The 18,745-nt window shown below is 28.5% G+C and overlaps 1 protein-coding gene across 9 annotated transcripts in view; it reads right to left on the bottom strand.

Moving 5' to 3' along the window:
* The window catches only part of LOC135140472 (synaptotagmin-7), a 905,289-nt gene that overhangs the window by 99,300 nt on the left and 787,244 nt on the right, over window positions 1-18,745 (bottom strand). For 2 of the 9 annotated variants that reach the window (XM_064071036.1, XM_064071039.1), the window contains exon 2: window positions 16,916-17,067. The exons of 6 other annotated variants lie outside the window; for them this stretch is intronic. In XM_064071036.1, coding sequence (XP_063927106.1) covers window positions 16,916-16,980 — 65 coding nt within the window. In that variant the 5' untranslated portion in view covers window positions 16,981-17,067. The remainder of the gene's footprint in view (window positions 1-16,915; window positions 17,068-18,745) is intronic. One more of the 9 variants, XM_064071037.1, reaches the window with a different exon arrangement.

Here is an 18,745-nt window from a genome sequence, read left to right as displayed (position 1 = left end):
TTCGATTTTCCAATTTAGATATGCTTGGATTTTCCAACTTTTCCATTTGCCATTTTTTCTACAATCCAGTTTTGGAACTTCTCGATTTTATAATTTTTCGATTCAATTTTTTAATTTCTTAAATTTAAAATTTTTCGATTTCTCGTCTTTGATTTTTCAATTTTTCGATTTTATCAATTTTTCGATTTTTAGATTTATCGAGATTTCGATGTTTCGATTTTTTAATCTTTTCTACCATTTTGATATTTAGATTTACTGGTTTTTTCAAGTTTCTGCTTTCTCGGTTTTTCGATTTTCCAATTTATTGATGCTTCGATTTATCAGTTTTTCGATTTCCCAATTTTTCTACAATCCAGTTTTGGGATTTTTCATTTTTTTTTTTAATTTTCCATTTTTCAGTTTTATCAATTTTCTGATTTCTCGATTTATCGAAATTTAGATGTTTCGATGTGCAATTTTTCTAGATTTTTCGACTTTTCGATTTCTCGACTTTTTAATTTCTCGACTTTTTAATTTTTCGGTATCTCAGTTTTCGATGCCCCAGTTTTGGGATTTTTCTATTTTTCGATTAAATTTTTAGGTTTCCAATTTTCCGTTTTTTTTAAATGTTACACTTTTTTCAATTCCTGAGTTTAAATGTTTAAAATTTTTCGATTTCTCGAGTTTTCAAGTTTTCGATTTCTCAACTTTTCAACACTTGAATTTGTGAATTTACATTTTTCCATTTTTTGATTTTTCAATTTGTTGATTTTTGAGTTTTGAGATTTTTGAATTTTTCGATTTCTCGACTTTTCGATGTTTCGGTTTCTAGACTACTGGATTTTTCGGTTTTTGGATTCTCAGATTCTCAATTCTTAAATTTTTGGGTTTTTCAGGTTTTTGATTTTTCAATTTTTCGAAATTTTACGACTTTTCCATTTCTCAATTTTTTAATTTTTCAGTATCTTAGTGTTTCGGTTTTGGGATTTTTCTATTTTTTGATTCTTCAATTTTTCTTTGATTTTTCAATTTTCCCATTTTTGATTTTTCAATTCTTTTATTGGTTCATGTCTTAAATTTTAGATTTTCCGATTTTTGCATTTCTCGTGCTTTGTTTTTTAAATTTTACATTTTTAGATTTTCCAGTTTTACCATTTTTTGGATTTCTCGAAAGTTTTGGCCTATTTTGAATTCGATTTTTTGATTTTTCGTTTTTCAGTTTTCTGACTTGGCGATTTTTCGATTTTCCAACTTATCGGTGTTTCGATTTTTCGATTTCCTAATTTTTCTAAAATTCAGTTTTGTGATTTTTCAAGCTCTGATTTTTCAATTTTACCATTTTGAAAATTTTTCGACTTTTCAGTTTTATTAATTTTTCGGCTTCTAGATTTTTCGAGATTTCGATGTTTCGAGTTTTCAATTTTTCGCTTTCTTTCAAATTTAAATTTTTCAAATTTTCAGAATTTTATTTTTCGATTTCGATTTTTAGGTTTCTGGTTTTTTCAATTTTCTGATTTCTCCATTTTTCGATTTTCCACTTTAGAGATGCTTGGATTTTCCAACTTTTCCATTTATCAATTTTTCTGCAAGCCAGTTTTGGAACTTCTCGATTTTTCAATTTTTCGATTCAATTTTTGAATTTCTTAAATTTAAAATTTTTCGATTTCTCGTTTTTGATTTTTCAATTTTTCGATTTTATCAATTTTCGATTTCTTTATTTAGCGAGATTTCGATGTTTCGATGTTCGATTTTTTGGTCTCTGTTTTTAATTGAATTTTTCAAGTTCTTGATTTCCAACTTTTAGATTTTTCAAAGTTTTCGTTTTTTCAGTTTTGGTTCTTTAAGTTTACAATTTTGCAATTTTTCCATTTTTTTAATTGGAAAAATAGAAAAATTAAAAAATCGAATAATTGAATAAGTTTTAAAATCCAATTTAATTGAAAAATGAGTTTGTTGATTTTAAAATTTTTCAAATCTTCAATTCTTGGATTTTCGAATTTTTCAATTTTTCTTTTTCAATTTTTCGATATTCCATTTTTGGGATTTTTCAATGTTTCTGACTTTTAAATTTTTCGATGTTTCGATATTCTGATTTTCCCATTTCTTGATTTCCCGATTTTTCAATTTGTCGATATATGAGTTTTGGTATTTCTGAATTTTTCGATTTTTCAAATTTTTGATTTCTTAAATTTTCTGCAGTCCAGTTTTGGAATTTTCAATTTCTCGGTTTTTCAGTTTTTCGATTCAACTTTTTAATTTCTTAAATTTAAAATTTTTCGATTTCTCGTTTTTGATTTTTCAATTTTTCGATTTTATCAATTTTTCGATTTCTAAATTTATCGAGATTACGATGTTTCGATGTTCGATTTTTTGGTCTCTGTTTTTAATTGAATTTTTCAAGTTCTTGATTTCCAACTTTTAGATTTTTCAAAGTTTTCGTTTTTTCAGTTTTGGTTCTTTAAGTTTACAATTTTGCAATTTTTCCATTTTTTTAATTGGAAAAATAGAAAAATTAAAAAATCGAATAATTGAATAAGTTTTAAAATCCAATTTAATTGAAAAATGAGTTTGTTGATTTTAAAATTTTTCAAATCTTCAATTCTTGGATTTTCGAATTTTTCAATTTTTCTTTTTCAATTTTTCGATATTCCATTTTTGGGATTTTTCAATGTTTCTGACTTTTAAATTTTTCGATGTTTCGATATTCTGATTTTCCCATTTCTTGATTTCCCGATTTTTCAATTTGTCGATATATGAGTTTTGGTATTTCTGAATTTTTCGATTTTTCAAATTTTTGATTTCTTAAATTTTCTGCAGTCCAGTTTTGGAATTTTCAATTTCTCGGTTTTTCAGTTTTTCGATTCAACTTTTTAATTTCTTAAATTTAAAATTTTTCGATTTCTCGTTTTTGATTTTTCAATTTTTCGATTTTATCAATTTTTCGATTTCTAAATTTATCGAGATTACGATGTTTCGATGTTCGATTTTTTGGTCTCTGTTTTTAATTGAATTTTTCAAGTTCTTGATTTCCAACTTTTAGATTTTTCAAAGTTTTCGTTTTTTCAGTTTTGGTTCTTTAAGTTTACAATTTTGCAATTTTTCCATTTTTTTAATTGGAAAAATAGAAAAATTAAAAAATCGAATAATTGAATAAGTTTTAAAATCCAATTTAATTGAAAAATGAGTTTGTTGATTTTAAAATTTTTCAAATCTTCAATTCTTGGATTTTCGAATTTTTCAATTTCTCTTTTTCAATTTTTCGATATTCCATTTTTGGGATTTTTCAATGTTTCTGACTTTTAAATTTTTCGATGTTTCGATATTCTGATTTTCCCATTTCTTGATTTCCCGATTTTTCAATTTGTCGATATATGAGTTTTGGTATTTCTGAATTTTTCGATTTTTCAAATTTTTGATTTCTTAAATTTTCTGCAGTCCAGTTTTGGAATTTTCAATTTCTCGGTTTTTCAGTTTTTCGATTCAACTTTTTAATTTTTCAAATTTAAAATTTTTCGATTTCTCGTTTTTGATTTTGCAATTATTCGATTTTTCATTTTTATCAATTTTTCGATTCTAGATTCAGCGAGATTTCGATGTTTAGATTTTTCAATTGTTCGCGTTTTTTCAAATTTAAATTTTTCAAAATTTCAAAATTTTATTCGATTTTGGGCTAGTTCGATTTCGATTTTTAGATTTCTCGTTTTTTCATTTCCCTGATTTCTCGGTTTTTCGATTTTCCAATTTATTGATGCTTCGATTTTTCAACTTTTCGATTTCCCAGTTTTTCTACAATTCAGTTTTGGGATTTTTCAATTTTTCAAATTTTCCTCGTTTAAATTTTATATTTTTCGATTTTTTGGTTTCTCAGTTTTTAATTTAATTTTTCAAGTTCTTGATTTCCAATTTTTAGATTTTTCAAAGTTTTCATTTTTTCAGTTTTTATTCTTTAATTTTACAATTTTGCAATTTTTCCATTTTTTAATTGGAAAAATAGAAAAATTAAAAAATCGAATAATCGAATAAGTTTTAAAATCCAATTTAATTGAAAAATGAGTTTGTTGATTTTAAAATTTTTCAAATCTTCAATTCTTGGATTTTCGAATTTTTCAATTTCTCTTTTTCAATTTTTCGATATTCCATTTTTGGGATTTTTCAATGTTTCTGACTTTTAAATTTTTCGATGTTTCGATATTCTGATTTTCCCATTTCTTGATTTCCCGATTTTTCAATTTGTCGATATATGAGTTTTGGTATTTCTGAATTTTTCGATTTTTCAAATTTTTGATTTCTTAAATTTTCTGCAGTCCAGTTTTGGAATTTTCAATTTCTCGGTTTTTCAGTTTTTCGATTCAACTTTTTAATTTTTCAAATTTAAAATTTTTCGATTTCTCGTTTTTGATTTTGCAATTATTCGATTTTTCATTTTTATCAATTTTTCGATTCTAGATTCAGCGAGATTTCGATGTTTAGATTTTTCAATTGTTCGCGTTTTTTCAAATTTAAATTTTTCAAAATTTCAAAATTTTATTCGATTTTGGGCTAGTTCGATTTCGATTTTTAGATTTCTCGTTTTCTCAATTTTCTGATTTCTCCGTTTTTCGATTTTCCAATTTATTCATGCTTCGATTTTTTGAATTTTTCGATATCATTCTCAGTTTTTCGATGTTTCGCTTTTGGGATTTTTCTGTTTTTCGAATTCTTCAATTTTTCTGCGTTTTTCAAATTCTCGAAATTTTGATTTTTCGGTTTTTGATTCCACGGTTTCTCGGTTTTTCGATTCTTAGATTTTTCCATTTTCCGATGTAGCAAGGTTCTGAACTACTCGATTTTTCGATTTTCAGATTTTCAATTCTTCAATTTTTGGATTTTTCAAGTTTCTGATTTTTCAATTTTTGATTTTAAGACTTTTCGGTTTATCGATTTTTCAATTTTCCATATCCCAGTTTTTCGATGTTTCGGTTCTGGGATTTTTCAATTTTTCTATTCTTCAATTTCGTCTTTTCTTAAATTTTAGATTTTTCGATTTCTGGATTTCTAGTTCTTTGATTTTTCAGTTGTTCGATTTTCAATTATTCGTTTTTTAAATTGTACATTTTTCGATTTTTTAGTTTTTCAGTTTTTCTCAAATTTAAATTTTTCAAATTGTCAAAATTGAATTTTTCGATTATTCGATTTTGATTTTTAAATTTCTCATTTTTCAATTTTCTGATTTCTCGATTTTCGATTTTCCAATTTATTAATGTTTCGATTTTTCAATTTTTTGATTTCCCATTTTTTCTACAATTCAGTTTTGTGATTTTTCAATTTTTCGATTCGATTTTTTGATTTTTTAAATTTTACATTTTTCGATTTTTCAATTTTTCCATTTTTTGATTTTTTAATTTGCCGATTTTTGAGTTTTGGGATCTTTGAATTTTCGACTTCTCGATTTTTCGATGTTTCGGTGTCTGGACGAGTGGATTTTTCGATTTTTGGATTCCCAGATTTTCAATTATTATTATTTTCAGGGTTCCGATTTTTCAATTTTTCCAGATTTTTCGACTTTCCGATTTGTCGATTTTTTCACTTTTCTGATTTGGCGGTTTTTCGATTTCCTAATTTTTCTAAAATTCAGTTTTGTGATTTTTCAATTTCTCGATTTTTCAATTTTTCCAATTTTTTCTTAAATTTTAGATTTTTCGATTTCTCGTTTTTTGAAAAATCAAATTTCGATTTTTCAATTTTTCGTTTTTTAAATTTTTCGGCTGTTCAGTTTTATCAAATTTTCGATCTCTAGATGTTTCGAGTTTTCAATTTTTCGCTTTCTTTCAAATTTAAAATTTTCAAATTTTCAAAGTTTTATTTTTCGATTATTCAATTTTGGGCTATCTGGATTTCGATTTCTAGATTTTTCGTTTTTTCAATTTTCTGATTTCTCCGTTTTTCGATTTGCCAATTTAGAGATGCTTGGATTTTTCATCTTTTACAATTCAGTTTTGGGGTTTTTCAAGTTTTCGATTTCCCATGTTTTCTACAGTTCCGTTTTGGAATTTTCAATTTCTCGATTTTTCAATTTTTCGATTCAATTTTTTGATTTCTTAAATTTAAAATTGTTCAATTTTTCGATGTTTCAATTTTACGCTTTTTTCAAATTTAAATTTTTCAAATTTCAAAATTTTATGTTTCTATTATTACACTTTGGGCTATTTCGATTTCGGTTTTTAGATTTCTCGTTTTTTCAACTTTTCGATTTCCCAATTTTTTTGCAATTCAATTTTTCGATTTTCCGGTTTTTCAGTTTTTAAAATTTACCATTTTACAGTTTTATCAATTTTCTGATTTCTCGATTTATGGAGATTTCGATGTTTCGATTTTTAGATTTTTCACTGTCTCAATTTTTGATTCAAGTTTTCAAGTTCTTGATTTCCAATTTTTAGATTTTTGAAAGTTTTCATTTTATTCTTTTTCCTTCGTCAAAATTGAATTTTTCGATTATTCGATTTTGATTTTTAAATTTCTCGTTTTTCAATTTTCTGATTTCTCGATTTTCGATTTTCCAATTTATTAATGTTTCGATTTTTCAATTTTTTGATTTCCCATTTTTTCTACAATTCAGTTTTGTGATTTCTCAATTTTTCGATTCGATTTTTTGATTTTTTAAATTTTACATTTTTCGATTTTTCAATTTTTTCATTTTTTGATTTTTTAATTTGCCGATTTTTGAGTTTTGGGATCTTTGAATTTTCGACTTCTCGATTTTTCGATGTTTCGGTGTCTGGACGAGTGGATTTTTCGATTTTTGGATTCCCAGATTTTCAATTATTATTATTTTCAGGGTTCCGATTTTTCAATTTTTCCAGATTTGTCGATTTTTTCACTTTTCTGATTTGGCGGTTTTTCGATTTCCTAATTTTTCTAAAATTCAGTTTTGTGATTTTCCAATTTCTCGATTTTTCAATTTTTCCAATTTTTTCTTAAATTTTAGATTTTTCGATTTCTCGTTTTTTGAAAAATCAAATTTCGATTTTTCAATTTTTCGGCTGTTCAGTTTTATCAAATTTTCGATCTCTAGATGTTTCGAGTTTTCAATTTTTCGCTTTCTTTCAAATTTAAAATTTTCAAATTTTCAAAGTTTTATTTTTCGATTATTCAATTTTGGGCTATTTGGATTTCGATTTCTAGATTTTTCGTTTTTTCAATTTTCTGATTTCTCCGTTTTTCGATTTGCCAATTTAGAGATGCTTGGATTTTTCATCATTTACAATTCAGTTTTGGGGTTTTTCAAGTTTTCGATTTCCCATGTTTTCTACAGTTCCGTTTTGGAATTTTCAATTTCTCGATTTTTCAATTTTTCGATTCAATTTTTTGATTTCTTAAATTTAAAATTGTTCAATTTTTCGATGTTTCAATTTACGCTTTTTTCAAATTTAAATTTTTCAAATTTCAAAATTTTATTTTTCTATTATTACACTTTGGGCTATTTCGATTTCGGTTTTAAATTTCTCGTTTTTTCAACTTTTCGATTTCCCAATTTTTTTGCAATTCAATTTTTCGATTTTCCGGTTTTTCAGTTTTTAAAATTTACCATTTTACAGTTTTATCAATTTTCTCATTTCTCGATTTATGGAGGTTTCGGTGTTTCGATTTTTCGATTTTTCACTGTCTCAATTTTTGATTCAAGTTTTCAAGTTCTTGATTTCCAATTTTTAGATTTTTGAAAGTTTTCATTTTATTCTTTTTCCTTTTCTCAGTTGAAAAATTAAAAAGTCGAATAAGTTTTAAGTTTGTTAATTTTTAAATTTTTCAAATCTTCAATTCGTTTTTCAAATTATTCCATTTTTTTTTCTATTTCCCGATTACGTACTCAATTTTTTTTTGGGGGATTTTTCGATGTTTCCATTTTTCAATATTTCAATTTTTGTGGTTCCTAAATTTTTTATTTTTCGACTACTCAATTTTCTGACTTTATAATTTTTCGATTTTTCGAGATTTTTCATTTTATTGTAAATTTGGAAATTTTCATTGCAAAAAAAGCTTATACAAATCGAATTCATAAACGCCATTCCGTTAATTACGACCCACAAACGAAACTCACGAATGACACGTTTTACACCCCATAAATCCTAAAACTCCCATTTCCACCCTTCACACTGTCGCACTTCCCCCCAATTTTTCACCCCCATCCCCCTAAATCACATCAGATCGCTGTAGTTTGTCCCCAAGTCTTGGTCAACCCAAAATCATTTTTTTCCTCTTCACAACTAACGAAATTTCCACAAAAGCCAGATTTGGTCCAAATTCCGAACTGTCATCGTGAACACACGTTTCGCTGTCGGTGACGGGTTCATGAATGTTTAAAATGTTAAAAACCGAGCTTAGAATGAACAAACGACACTAGGGTTAAAGACATTCCATATGCAAAGAGTGCCTCCAGATATAATGACGTCCGGAGCTTTCAGAGCCGTGTTAGCGAAAGCTCACGAATTACACCAGCACAGGGGCGTCGTCTGCGTTTTCAGTCGACAAAAACGCCAGAAATCGCATCAACTTTTAATGTTACGTGCGCGTCGCATGGGGGCAGAATAACATAATTTGCTTAGGAAAAAGCCGCTTGCTTTATTTACCTTCGTAAAAATTCGTTCTTCGCTTTGTTCGCAATTCCCCTCGTATTTAAACTGTTGCTCTTATTGATTTCTTCCGGAACGTAATGTATTCCGATTCCTCCAGCAACTCATAATTCAGGGCAATAAATCATTGTGACACCGTTTCCTCGCGACCTTGGCGTATTTTTACATAAAAACCCCTTTAATTAAATTTCCAATCTTTCTATCAATTTAAATTATTCCCGCGTTTATCTCATTCTCCATTTTACCTAACTAAATAAAGACCCTAAATTAAACGGAATTACAAACAATGCGCCATATCTCCCCCACCATATAGTTATTTGAATTGTAAAATCAAAACCATAATCGCACGTGAGGGAAATATTGTTGTTTCCAACAAACCTCCCGCTTACGTCATCGACAAGTTAGTTAGTTTCGTTGTGACAGTTAATTTCTCGTATCTCCAAAACGCGGAATTAACCAAAGCGGAAAACGCCCCGTTAAATCCCGCTTAAGAAAACAACGTTACACAAATAGCCGGATTTGTGCGATGTTTATCTCAATTAATTTTATTAAAAGCGAGGCCGAAAGTGACCCTACTCAACGCGAAGCCGCAAAGTTCGTAAAATTTTTATAGGGAGGACCCATTCTTGCACGAAGGGGAATCAAGCCGTATCAGCGGAAATCGGATCGTAAAAGTCATAATAAAACCTGGGCTGGAATTATTCCGGTTAGAGCCAACTCTGAGCCAAAAGGTTTTCGGCTGAAACTAAACGGTGGTTGCTGCTATTTATCAGTCGAGGACGGCCATACCTGGCGACGCCAGGAAGTGCATCGGTGGCGTCGCGACGCCGAACAATAAACCGGAACCGGAACGACGTTCCGGTTCGGTTAATTCGGCGATAACAATCGCAGACACCTGTGATTAAAACGGGCGTCGGGACGGCGGGCGGAAATTGGAACGGGATTTTTCGGTTTCTTGAATGGAGCGACGAGGTTTTGTGGGTTGAAAGGGTTTCAGTGAAATGAAAATGTCGACGGTGATTAGTCGTTATTTGGCAGCTATGGAAGGGTTAATATTTTCTAAATAGCTCAACATTGTTCGTCGACAGATGATCAGAGTAGAAATGAGACAAATTTTCTGTGAAAATTACGCGTTAAATTCGAAAATACGAATGTCGAAAACTTGAATCTTCGAAAATCGAAAATGTAGAAAAATTTTCCGGAAAGTCAAAAGATCGAAGAATCAAAAGGCAAAAAACTGAATGGAATTAAAATTTGAGAAATAGAACAGTAAAAAAAATAAATTTGAAAAATCAAATATCGAAAAATTGAAACTTTGACTATCGAAATTCGAAAACTCGAGAAATCAAACAATCGAAAAGTAAAATAATTGAGAAATCGAAAAACCAAAGAGCAACATTGAAAATCCAAAAGCAATAAAATTGGAAAAATCGAAATTTTGAAAAATCCAAGCACTGAAAAATTGAAAAATCGAAAAGGAAGCAAACTGAAAATTCAAATATCGAAACATCGAAAATTCGATGAAACAAGTATGCGAAACAACGAAAATTCGAAAACTCAGAAAGGCGGAAATTCGAAAATCTAGAATCGGAACACCGAAAATCCAAAAATTGCAAAATTGAGATTTCGGAACATTTAAAAATCCAGAAAACTCGAAAAATCGAAAATTCTAAAATAACAAAAGCCGAAAAGTAGAAAAATTGAAAAACCGAAAAATTCTGTAATATCTAGAATTGTTTGGAATTCTCAGATATTGCAATTTTTGGATCTTTAAAATGTTTCCAAATTTCCAGAAATTCCAGATTTTCCAAATTTTATACAATTAGCAAATTTTTCATTTTTTAGATTTTTTCAGACTTCCTAAAATTTATAGACGCCCAAGAATTTCTAAATGTTTGTCATTTTTGGAGTTTCCGGATTTTTCAGAAAATAATTAAGGTCTTTTCCAAATTTGTTTAAAATCTTCTGGTAATTTACAGGAATTCTAAAATTTTTCGTATCTAGAGGAACTTTAAAATTTTTAAGGTTTTGGGAATTTTAACATCTTCACAATTTTTGTAATTTCTGAATCCCTTGCCATTTATAATGTATAGAATCTTCTAGGAAATTTTTAGGAATATTTGGAATCTTTGAAAGTTTGCAAATCTTTAGAATTTCTAGAATCTTTAGAATCCTAGGCTCTTCGGCATTTTAAGAAAAAAATTAAAGCTTTTTTGGATCTTTCGGATTTTAGCATTTTCATAATTTTTAAAATATGGAATTTCTGCAATTCCTAAAATCCTGGTAGTCCTTAGATTTTGAAAACTTTAAAAGTTTTAGAATGTTTAGGAATTCTGTAATTTTTAGAAATGTTTAGATTTTAGAAGTTTTCAAATATTACAAATTTTATAAAATTAGCAGACTTTGCACTTCCTACATTTTTCAGATTTCCTAAAATTGATAGACGCCCAAGAATTTCTCAATTTGTGGCATTTTTGGAACTTCTGAATTTTTAAGAAAATAATTAGGGTCTTTTCAAAATTTAAAGAAAACTTTTTTGAGAAATTTACGATTTTCGGGCTTTTTGGTTCCTTTAGAAGCTTTTGAATGTTTAAAATCTTCATTTTAATTTAAAATTTAAATCTGGCATTTTAAGAGTTTTACAAGTTTTCAAATCTCTTAATTATTTGGAATATTAGAAAACTTCAGAATTTTATTTTTTTTTGTAAAGATTGAGTCCTTAGAGTCTTTAGAATCTTTAGAGTTTTCAAAGTCTTTAAAATCTTTATGCTCTCTGGAATTCTAGATATTTCGTGTCTTTAGGATCTTTAATAACTTTAAGATTTTTCTGGATCTTTCTTTACAATTTTACTATCTCCATAATCTTTAAAAACCTTGTGAGTCTTTGTAGTTTTACGAATCTTTGTAAACATTAGAATCTATCGAATTTCTAGATTCTTTAGATCGTTTAAATTATCAGCAATTCTAAAATATTTAGTACCTAGAAGATCTTTAAAATTATTGTAATTCCTGAAAGCCCTGGTATTTCTAATGTATCGAAGCTTTAAGGTTTTTGGATTTTCTGAGGAATCTTTGAAATCTATGAAAGTTTTGAAATTTTTAGAATCTCTAGAACCTTTAGAATCCCGGTAATTTCGATAATCTTTAGAACTTCATTTCTAGGCTCCTCGCGATTTTTAGAAAAAATTTAAACATCTTTTTGAATCTTTCGGATTTTTAGAATTTTTATAATTTTTAAAATCTGGAATTTGGAATTCTCGGTAGTCTTTAAAGTTTTTGGCATCCTTTAAAATTTTTCAAAATTTCCAGAAATTCCATATTTTCCAAATTTTATAAAATTAAGAAATCTTTTTCCAGGCTTTCTAAAATTTACAGAAAATAATTTGGATTTTTTCAAAATTTAAAGGAAGCTTTTTGAAATATTTGTGATTTTTAGGATTTTTGGTACCTATAGAAACTCTTGAATGTTTAAAATCTTCATTTTAAATTAAAATTTACATCTGGCATTTTAAGAGTTTTACAAGTTTCTAATCTCTGGATTGTTTGGAATATTTGAAAACTTCAGAATTTTAAAAATTTTGGTAAAGTTTGTGTCCTTAGAGTCCTTAGAACCCTTACAGCTTTTAGAGTCTGTAAAATCTTTATGGTCTCTAGAATTCTCGAATTTGTAGGATATTTGGTGTCTTCAGGAACTTTAATAATTTTAAGATTTTTCTGGATCCTTTTTTACATTTTTAATATCGCCCTAATTTTAGTAATTTATAGGAGTCCTTAGAATATAATTATGGAGTCTTTAGAATCTTGAAAATTTTGGAGACTGAAACCTTTTGAAACTTTGTAAATTTTTAGTACCTAGAGGATCTTTAAAATTTTTGTAATTCCTAAAACCCTTGCCATTTCTAATGTATGGAATCTTTAAGGCGTTTGGAATTTCTGAGTAATCTTTGGAATCTTTGGAATATCTGGAATTTTTGGAATCTTGGAAATTTTGGAAACTTTGAAAGCTTTTGGATTTTTGTAATTTTTCGAATCGTTGTAAACATTAGAATATATCGAATTTCTAGATTCCTTAGGACGTTTAAATTACCAGCAAACCTAGAATTTGAATCTTTAAAATTTTTAAGATTTTGGGAATTTTAACATCCTTACAATTTTTTAATTCCTGAAACCCTTGCCATTTATAATGTATAGAATCTTCTAGGAAATTTTTAGAAATCTTTGGGATCTTTGAAAGTTTTCAAATCTTTAGAATTTCTAGAATCTTTAGAATCCCTGGAATTCTTATAATCTTTAGAACTTAATTACTAGGCTCCTCGGCATTTTTAGAAAAAATTTAAGATTTTTTGGATCTTTCGGATTTTAGCATTTTCATAATTTTTAAAATATGGAATTTCTGCAATTCCTAAAATCCTGGTAGTCGTTAGATTTTGAAAACTTTAAAAGTTTTAGAATGTTTAGGAATTCTGTAATTTTTAGAAATGTTTAAATTTTAGAAGTTTTCAAATATTACAAATGTTATAAAATTAGGAGACTTTTCACTTCCTACATATTTCAGACTTTCTAAAATTAATAGACGCTCAAGAATTTCTCAATCTGTGGCATTTTTGGAACTTCTGAATTTTTAAGAAAATAATTAGGGTCTTTTCAAAATTTAAAGAAAACTTTTTTGAGAAATTTACGATTTTCGGGCTTTTGGTTCCTTTAGAAGCTTTTGAATGTTTAAAGTCTTCATTTTATTTTAAAATTTAAATTTGGCATTTTAAGAGTTTTACAAGTTTTCAAATCTCTTAATTATTTGGAATATTAGAAAACTTCAGAATTTAATTTTTTTTTGTAAAGATTGAGTCCTTAGAGTCTTTAGAATCTTTAGAGTTTTCAAAGTCTTTAAAATCTGTATGCTCTCTGGAATTTTAGACATTTCGTATCTTCAGGATCTTTAATAACTTTAAGATTTTTGTGGATCTTTCTTTAATCTCCATGATCTTTAAAAACCTTATCAGTCTTTGTAGTTTTACGAATCTTTGTAAACATTAGAATCTATCGAATTTCTAGATTCTTTAGATCGTTTAAATTATCAGCAATTCTAAAATATTTGGTACCTAGAAGATCTTTAAAATTATTGTAATTCCTGAAAGCCCTGGCATTTCTAATGTATTGAAGCTTTAAGGTTTTTGGATTTTCTGAGGAATCTTTGGAATCTATGAAAGTTTTGAAATTTTTAGAATCTCTAGAACCTTTAGAATCCCGGGAGTTTCGATAATCTTTAGAACTTCATTTCTAGGCTCCTCGCGATTTTTAGAAAAAATTTAAACATCTTTTTGAATCTTTCGGATTTTTAGAATTTTTATAATTTTTAAAATCTGGAATTTGGAATTCCTGGTAGTCTTTAGAGTTTTTGGCATCCTTTAAAATTTTTCAAAATTTCCAGAAATTCCATATTTTCCAAATTTTATAAAATTAAGAAATCTTTTTCCAGGCTTTCTAAAATTTACAGAAAATAATTTGGGTTTTTTCAAAATTTAAAGGAAGCTTTTTGAAATATTTGTGATTTTTAAGATTTTTGGTACCTATAGAAACTCTTTAATGTTTAAAATCTTCATTTTAAATTAAAATTTACATCTGGCATTTTAAGAGTTTTACAAGTTTCTAGTCTCTGGATTGTTTGGAATATTTGAAAACTTCAGAATTTTAAAAATTTTGGTAAAGTTTGTGTCCTTAGAGTCCTTAGAACCCTTACAGCTTTTAGAGTCTGTAAAATCTTTATGGTCTCTAGAATTCTCGAATTTGTAGGATATTTGGTGTCTTCAGGATCTTTAATAATTTTAACATTTTTCTGGATCCTTTTTTACATTTTTAATATCTCCCTAATTTTAGTAATTTATGTTGGCGGAAATGAAAACACCACGGAATCGGTTACTAACGTATATTACATTATGGCACATTACAAGAGAATATTCGACGAGCGTAACATAGTCGCGCTGGTAGCCACGCGGACGGTCGTACCAGAAGTGTCTAAAAATATGGCGTCTTCAAGTGGTGCTGTGTCGCTCTGCGCAATATAGCCATCTCGTGAAGGCGACTACACGAGCGAGCCTCGCACGGCCGACACTTGGTGTCGCTCCAACAATTTATAGGAGTCCTTAGAATATAATTATGGAGTCTTTAGAATCTTGAAAATTTTGGAGGCTGAAACCTTTTGAAACTTTGTAAATTTTTAGTACCTAGAGGATCTTTAAAATTTTTGTAACTCCTAAAACCCTTGCCATTTCTAATGCTTAGAAGTTTTGAAATCTTTAGAATCTTTAGAATCCCTGGAGTTCCTATAATCTTTAGAACTTCATTTCTGCGTTCCTCGGCATTTTTAGAAAAAAAAAAAAATGAAACATATTTTTGGATCTTTCGGACTTTTAGCATTTTCATAATTTTTGAAATATGGAATTTTTGCAATTCCTAAGGTCCTGGTAGTCTTTAAAGTTTTTGGCAAGAAAACTTTAAACGTTTTAGAATGTTTAAGAATTCTGTAATTTCTAGAATTGTTTAAACTTTTGAAATTTTCAAATATTACAATTTTTGGATTTTTACAATTTTTCGAAATTTCCAGAAATTCCGTATTTTCCAAATTTTATAAAATTAGCAGGTTTCTCACTTTTCAGATTTTCCAGACTTTCTAAAATTTCTAAATCTTTGGTATTTTTGGAATTTCTGTATTTTTAACAAAATAATTAGGGTCTTTTCAAAATTGAAAGGAGACTTTTTTGAGATATTTACGATTTTCAGGAATTTGGTTCTTCTAGAGACTTTGAACGTTTAAAATCATCATTTTAAATTAAAATTGAAATCTGCCACTTTAAGTGTTTTACAAGTTTTCAAATCTTAGGACTATTTGGAATATTTGAAAACTTTAGACTTTTAAAGATTTTGTGGAGTTTAAATCCTTGGAGTCTTTAGACTCCTTAGAGTTTTGAGAGTCTAAAGACTCTTCATACTCTCTAGAGTTCTAGAATTTCTAGGATACTTGGTATCTTCAGGATCTTTAATAACTTTAAGATATTTCTGGATCTTTCTTTGCAATTTTAATATCTCGCTAAACTTTGTAATTTATAGGATCTTTAAAATTTTTATAATATCTAGAGTCTTTAGAATCTTGGAAATTTTGGATACTTTGAAACCTTGTGAATCTTTGTAATTTTTCGAATCTTAGAACCTATCGATTTTCTAGATTTTTTAAAATGTTTAAATTATCAGCGATTATAGAATTTTTAGTATCTAGAGGATCTTCAAAATTTTTGTAATTCCTGAAACCAGTTCTAATGTATAAAAGCTTTAAGGTCTTTGGAATTTCTTAGGAATCTTTGGAATCTCTAGAAGTCCTTGAATTCCTATAATCTTTAGAACTTCATTTCTAGGCTCCTCGGATTTTTAGCATTTTCATAACTTTTTGAAAAACAGTCAATAATCAATTGGTTTAATAAAAATTATAGCTAAAATACAAACACTATGAAACAGCACCTGGCTAAAAAATTCGGTGTTTCGTAACTGATCCAGAATTTATACATACGTCATCACTATATATATAGGAGCCATGAAAAATGAACTGATAACTGTGATACATCGTCTCTCTGAATCCACGCTGCCAACCACACGAAGCCAAAAGTGCAGCCATGCGGTGTTACCACCCTAATTTTAACCAATCGAATGGATCGTAACAACCCGAATTTACATTTTTTCGAGTACTTGCATCAACCCTATAAAACTACAAAGCAATCGATGTGCTACATTTTCAGTTTTTCGTTCATCAAGTGTAATCGCGTTAGCGATTGCCGATATTTTACAAAACGATATTTCCAGCCAATGCAAACATTGACATTTATTTATTTCTAATAATGTTTGCGCTAATTGTCTCGTGTTTCGCCTATTTTCCATCCCCCCTGTTAACTCAAAACAAATACGCATAAAATATTGCTTTTACGCAAAAACAATGCCCGTTTTAACAAAATAAATCGTTAAAACAACAATTTTACTTCCTGTTTAATTACGATCCACCTATTCCCACATCACATATTTTATCACAAAATAAAAAACTCATTTTCCGTTTTATAACATTAATTAAAATTCACGCATTCATCCCCCGCCAAAGTCGATGACGACACGTCAAAGACCGTCTGTGTAAATAACTCCAGAGATTTTTTCACCACGCTACGTGGACCAGACCCTTTCATTCGCCACTCCTTCTAATTTCGCGCTTCGGATTTCACCACTCCTGTGTGGATAAAGTAGAAATTCAACCCCCAGCTCTCAAAGCCCATTCTCCGTTTCGCTTTAAGCCTTACCTTGCCGAATAATACTCGAAGAAAGCGACGAGTATCTCGATCGACCTGGAGAAAGCCGCCCACATTGTCACTCATGGTTATTCACAACGTTTTAATCTCTTTTCGATGCACTTCCTGTCCTGGACGGACGACGTCATCTCCTCACATACTGGCTAAAACACGGTCGCAATGGCTCAGACGCGACCCGAAAAAACCGCTTTTTCCCTCGTCGAGATGAATTTTTAAAAGGCTGCCGAAACCGGGAGACTGGAGAGCCGCTTTATGAAACGAGGAGTATACGTGAGGTAAACGTGACGCAAAAAATGTAATAATACGGTGTATGTCGCTGCTAAACGTCAGGAATAACCGCGGGGCAACCTTGAGGAGCGCCGCTTGATAATAATAATAATAATAACCTTAAATATAATAAGAGTACATCTTAAACATATATTTAATACTATTCTACAATGTTTATTTAGCACGTTGGCAGAAATCAAAATCAATCATTCTGAATATCATAGTTATTAGAAATACAAATTTTGAAATCACTATATATGACATCACATTGTCCATTATCATCAATTACTTTCGATATATATTGGGAATATACAGCTAAATTTTTTCTGTACAAAACCATGATGACTAGATGAAATCAATAGTTTCGTTGATGAGTAAATGTGAGATTATAAAATTAATTCGAAAATACTTTTTGGATTTTCAATTTTTCTTTAAACTTTAGATTTATCAAATTTTCGAATGTTGACTCTAATTGCAAAATCCATATTTTATAAGAAAAAATTTACCATTTTAGACGTGTTTTAAGTTTCTAAGAATAGAAAAAACATGGGGTGGGGATTATATTTTGCCTTATTTTCACAACAAGAAACTTAAAACAAAGTCAAAATGGTACGTTTTTGCAAGGAAATGTGGATTTTGCAATTATGGAGCGAAGCCGAATTGCTAAGAAAAGATATTTCGTTATACAAATTTGCCATGTTAAACATATTTTAAGTTTCATGCTGTGAAAAGAAGTCTACACATAATTAAAACAAAAAGACAAAATGTAAGCCCGCCCACCCGCCCTATCTCAATTGGGATGACCTTTTTTATTCGACGTGAACCAAGGAGGCGGAGCTTAACTGCAAAATACTTATTTCTTTACAAAAAAATAAAAACATATGGACATTAAAAGAAAAAGGCAAAATATAAACACCTGTCATTTCTAATGTACAGAATTTCTAAAGCCTTTTGAATTTCTGAGGAAACTTTAGAATTTTTGAAATTTTTGAAATCTTTACAAAATTTAGGATACCTGGAATTCCTATAATCTTCAGAACTTCATTTCTAGTCTCCTTGAAATTAAAAAAAATCTTTTAGGATCTTTGGTATTTTTAACATTTTCATGATTTTTAAAACCTTGAATTTTTGCAATTCCTAAAATCCTGGTGGTCCTTAGAGTTTTTGACATCCTTGAAAGCTTAAGAAGTTTTAGAATGTTTAGGAATTATGTAATTTCTAGAATTCTTTCAAATTATGGAATCTTGAAATATTTTTTTAAAATCGGCAGATTTTTCACTTTCTATGTTTTCCAAGATTTTCTAAATCTTTGGCATTTTTGGAATCGCTGGATTTTAAAGAAAATAATTAGGTCAAAATTTAAAAAAAGTAATTTAGAGATATTTACGATTTTTAGATCTTAATTTTAAATTAAAATATAAATCTGGAATTTTACGAGTTTTACAAGTTTTCTGGATTATTTGGAATATTTGAAAATATCAGGATTTTAAAAATTTTTGTAAGTTTGAGTCCTTAGAGTCTTTAGAATTTTTAGAGTTTTTAGAGCCATTAAAA

This window comes from Zophobas morio, unplaced genomic scaffold (assembly GCF_036711695.1).
Source record: "Zophobas morio isolate AGI-343-1 ecotype UQ-CSIRO unplaced genomic scaffold, CSIRO_AGI_Zmor_V1 ptg000040l, whole genome shotgun sequence".
In the NCBI taxonomy this organism is placed as follows: domain Eukaryota; kingdom Metazoa; phylum Arthropoda; class Insecta; order Coleoptera; family Tenebrionidae; genus Zophobas; species Zophobas morio.
Note: the sequence above shows the minus strand (reverse complement) of the source record. Positions and strands in the feature narration are given on the sequence as shown.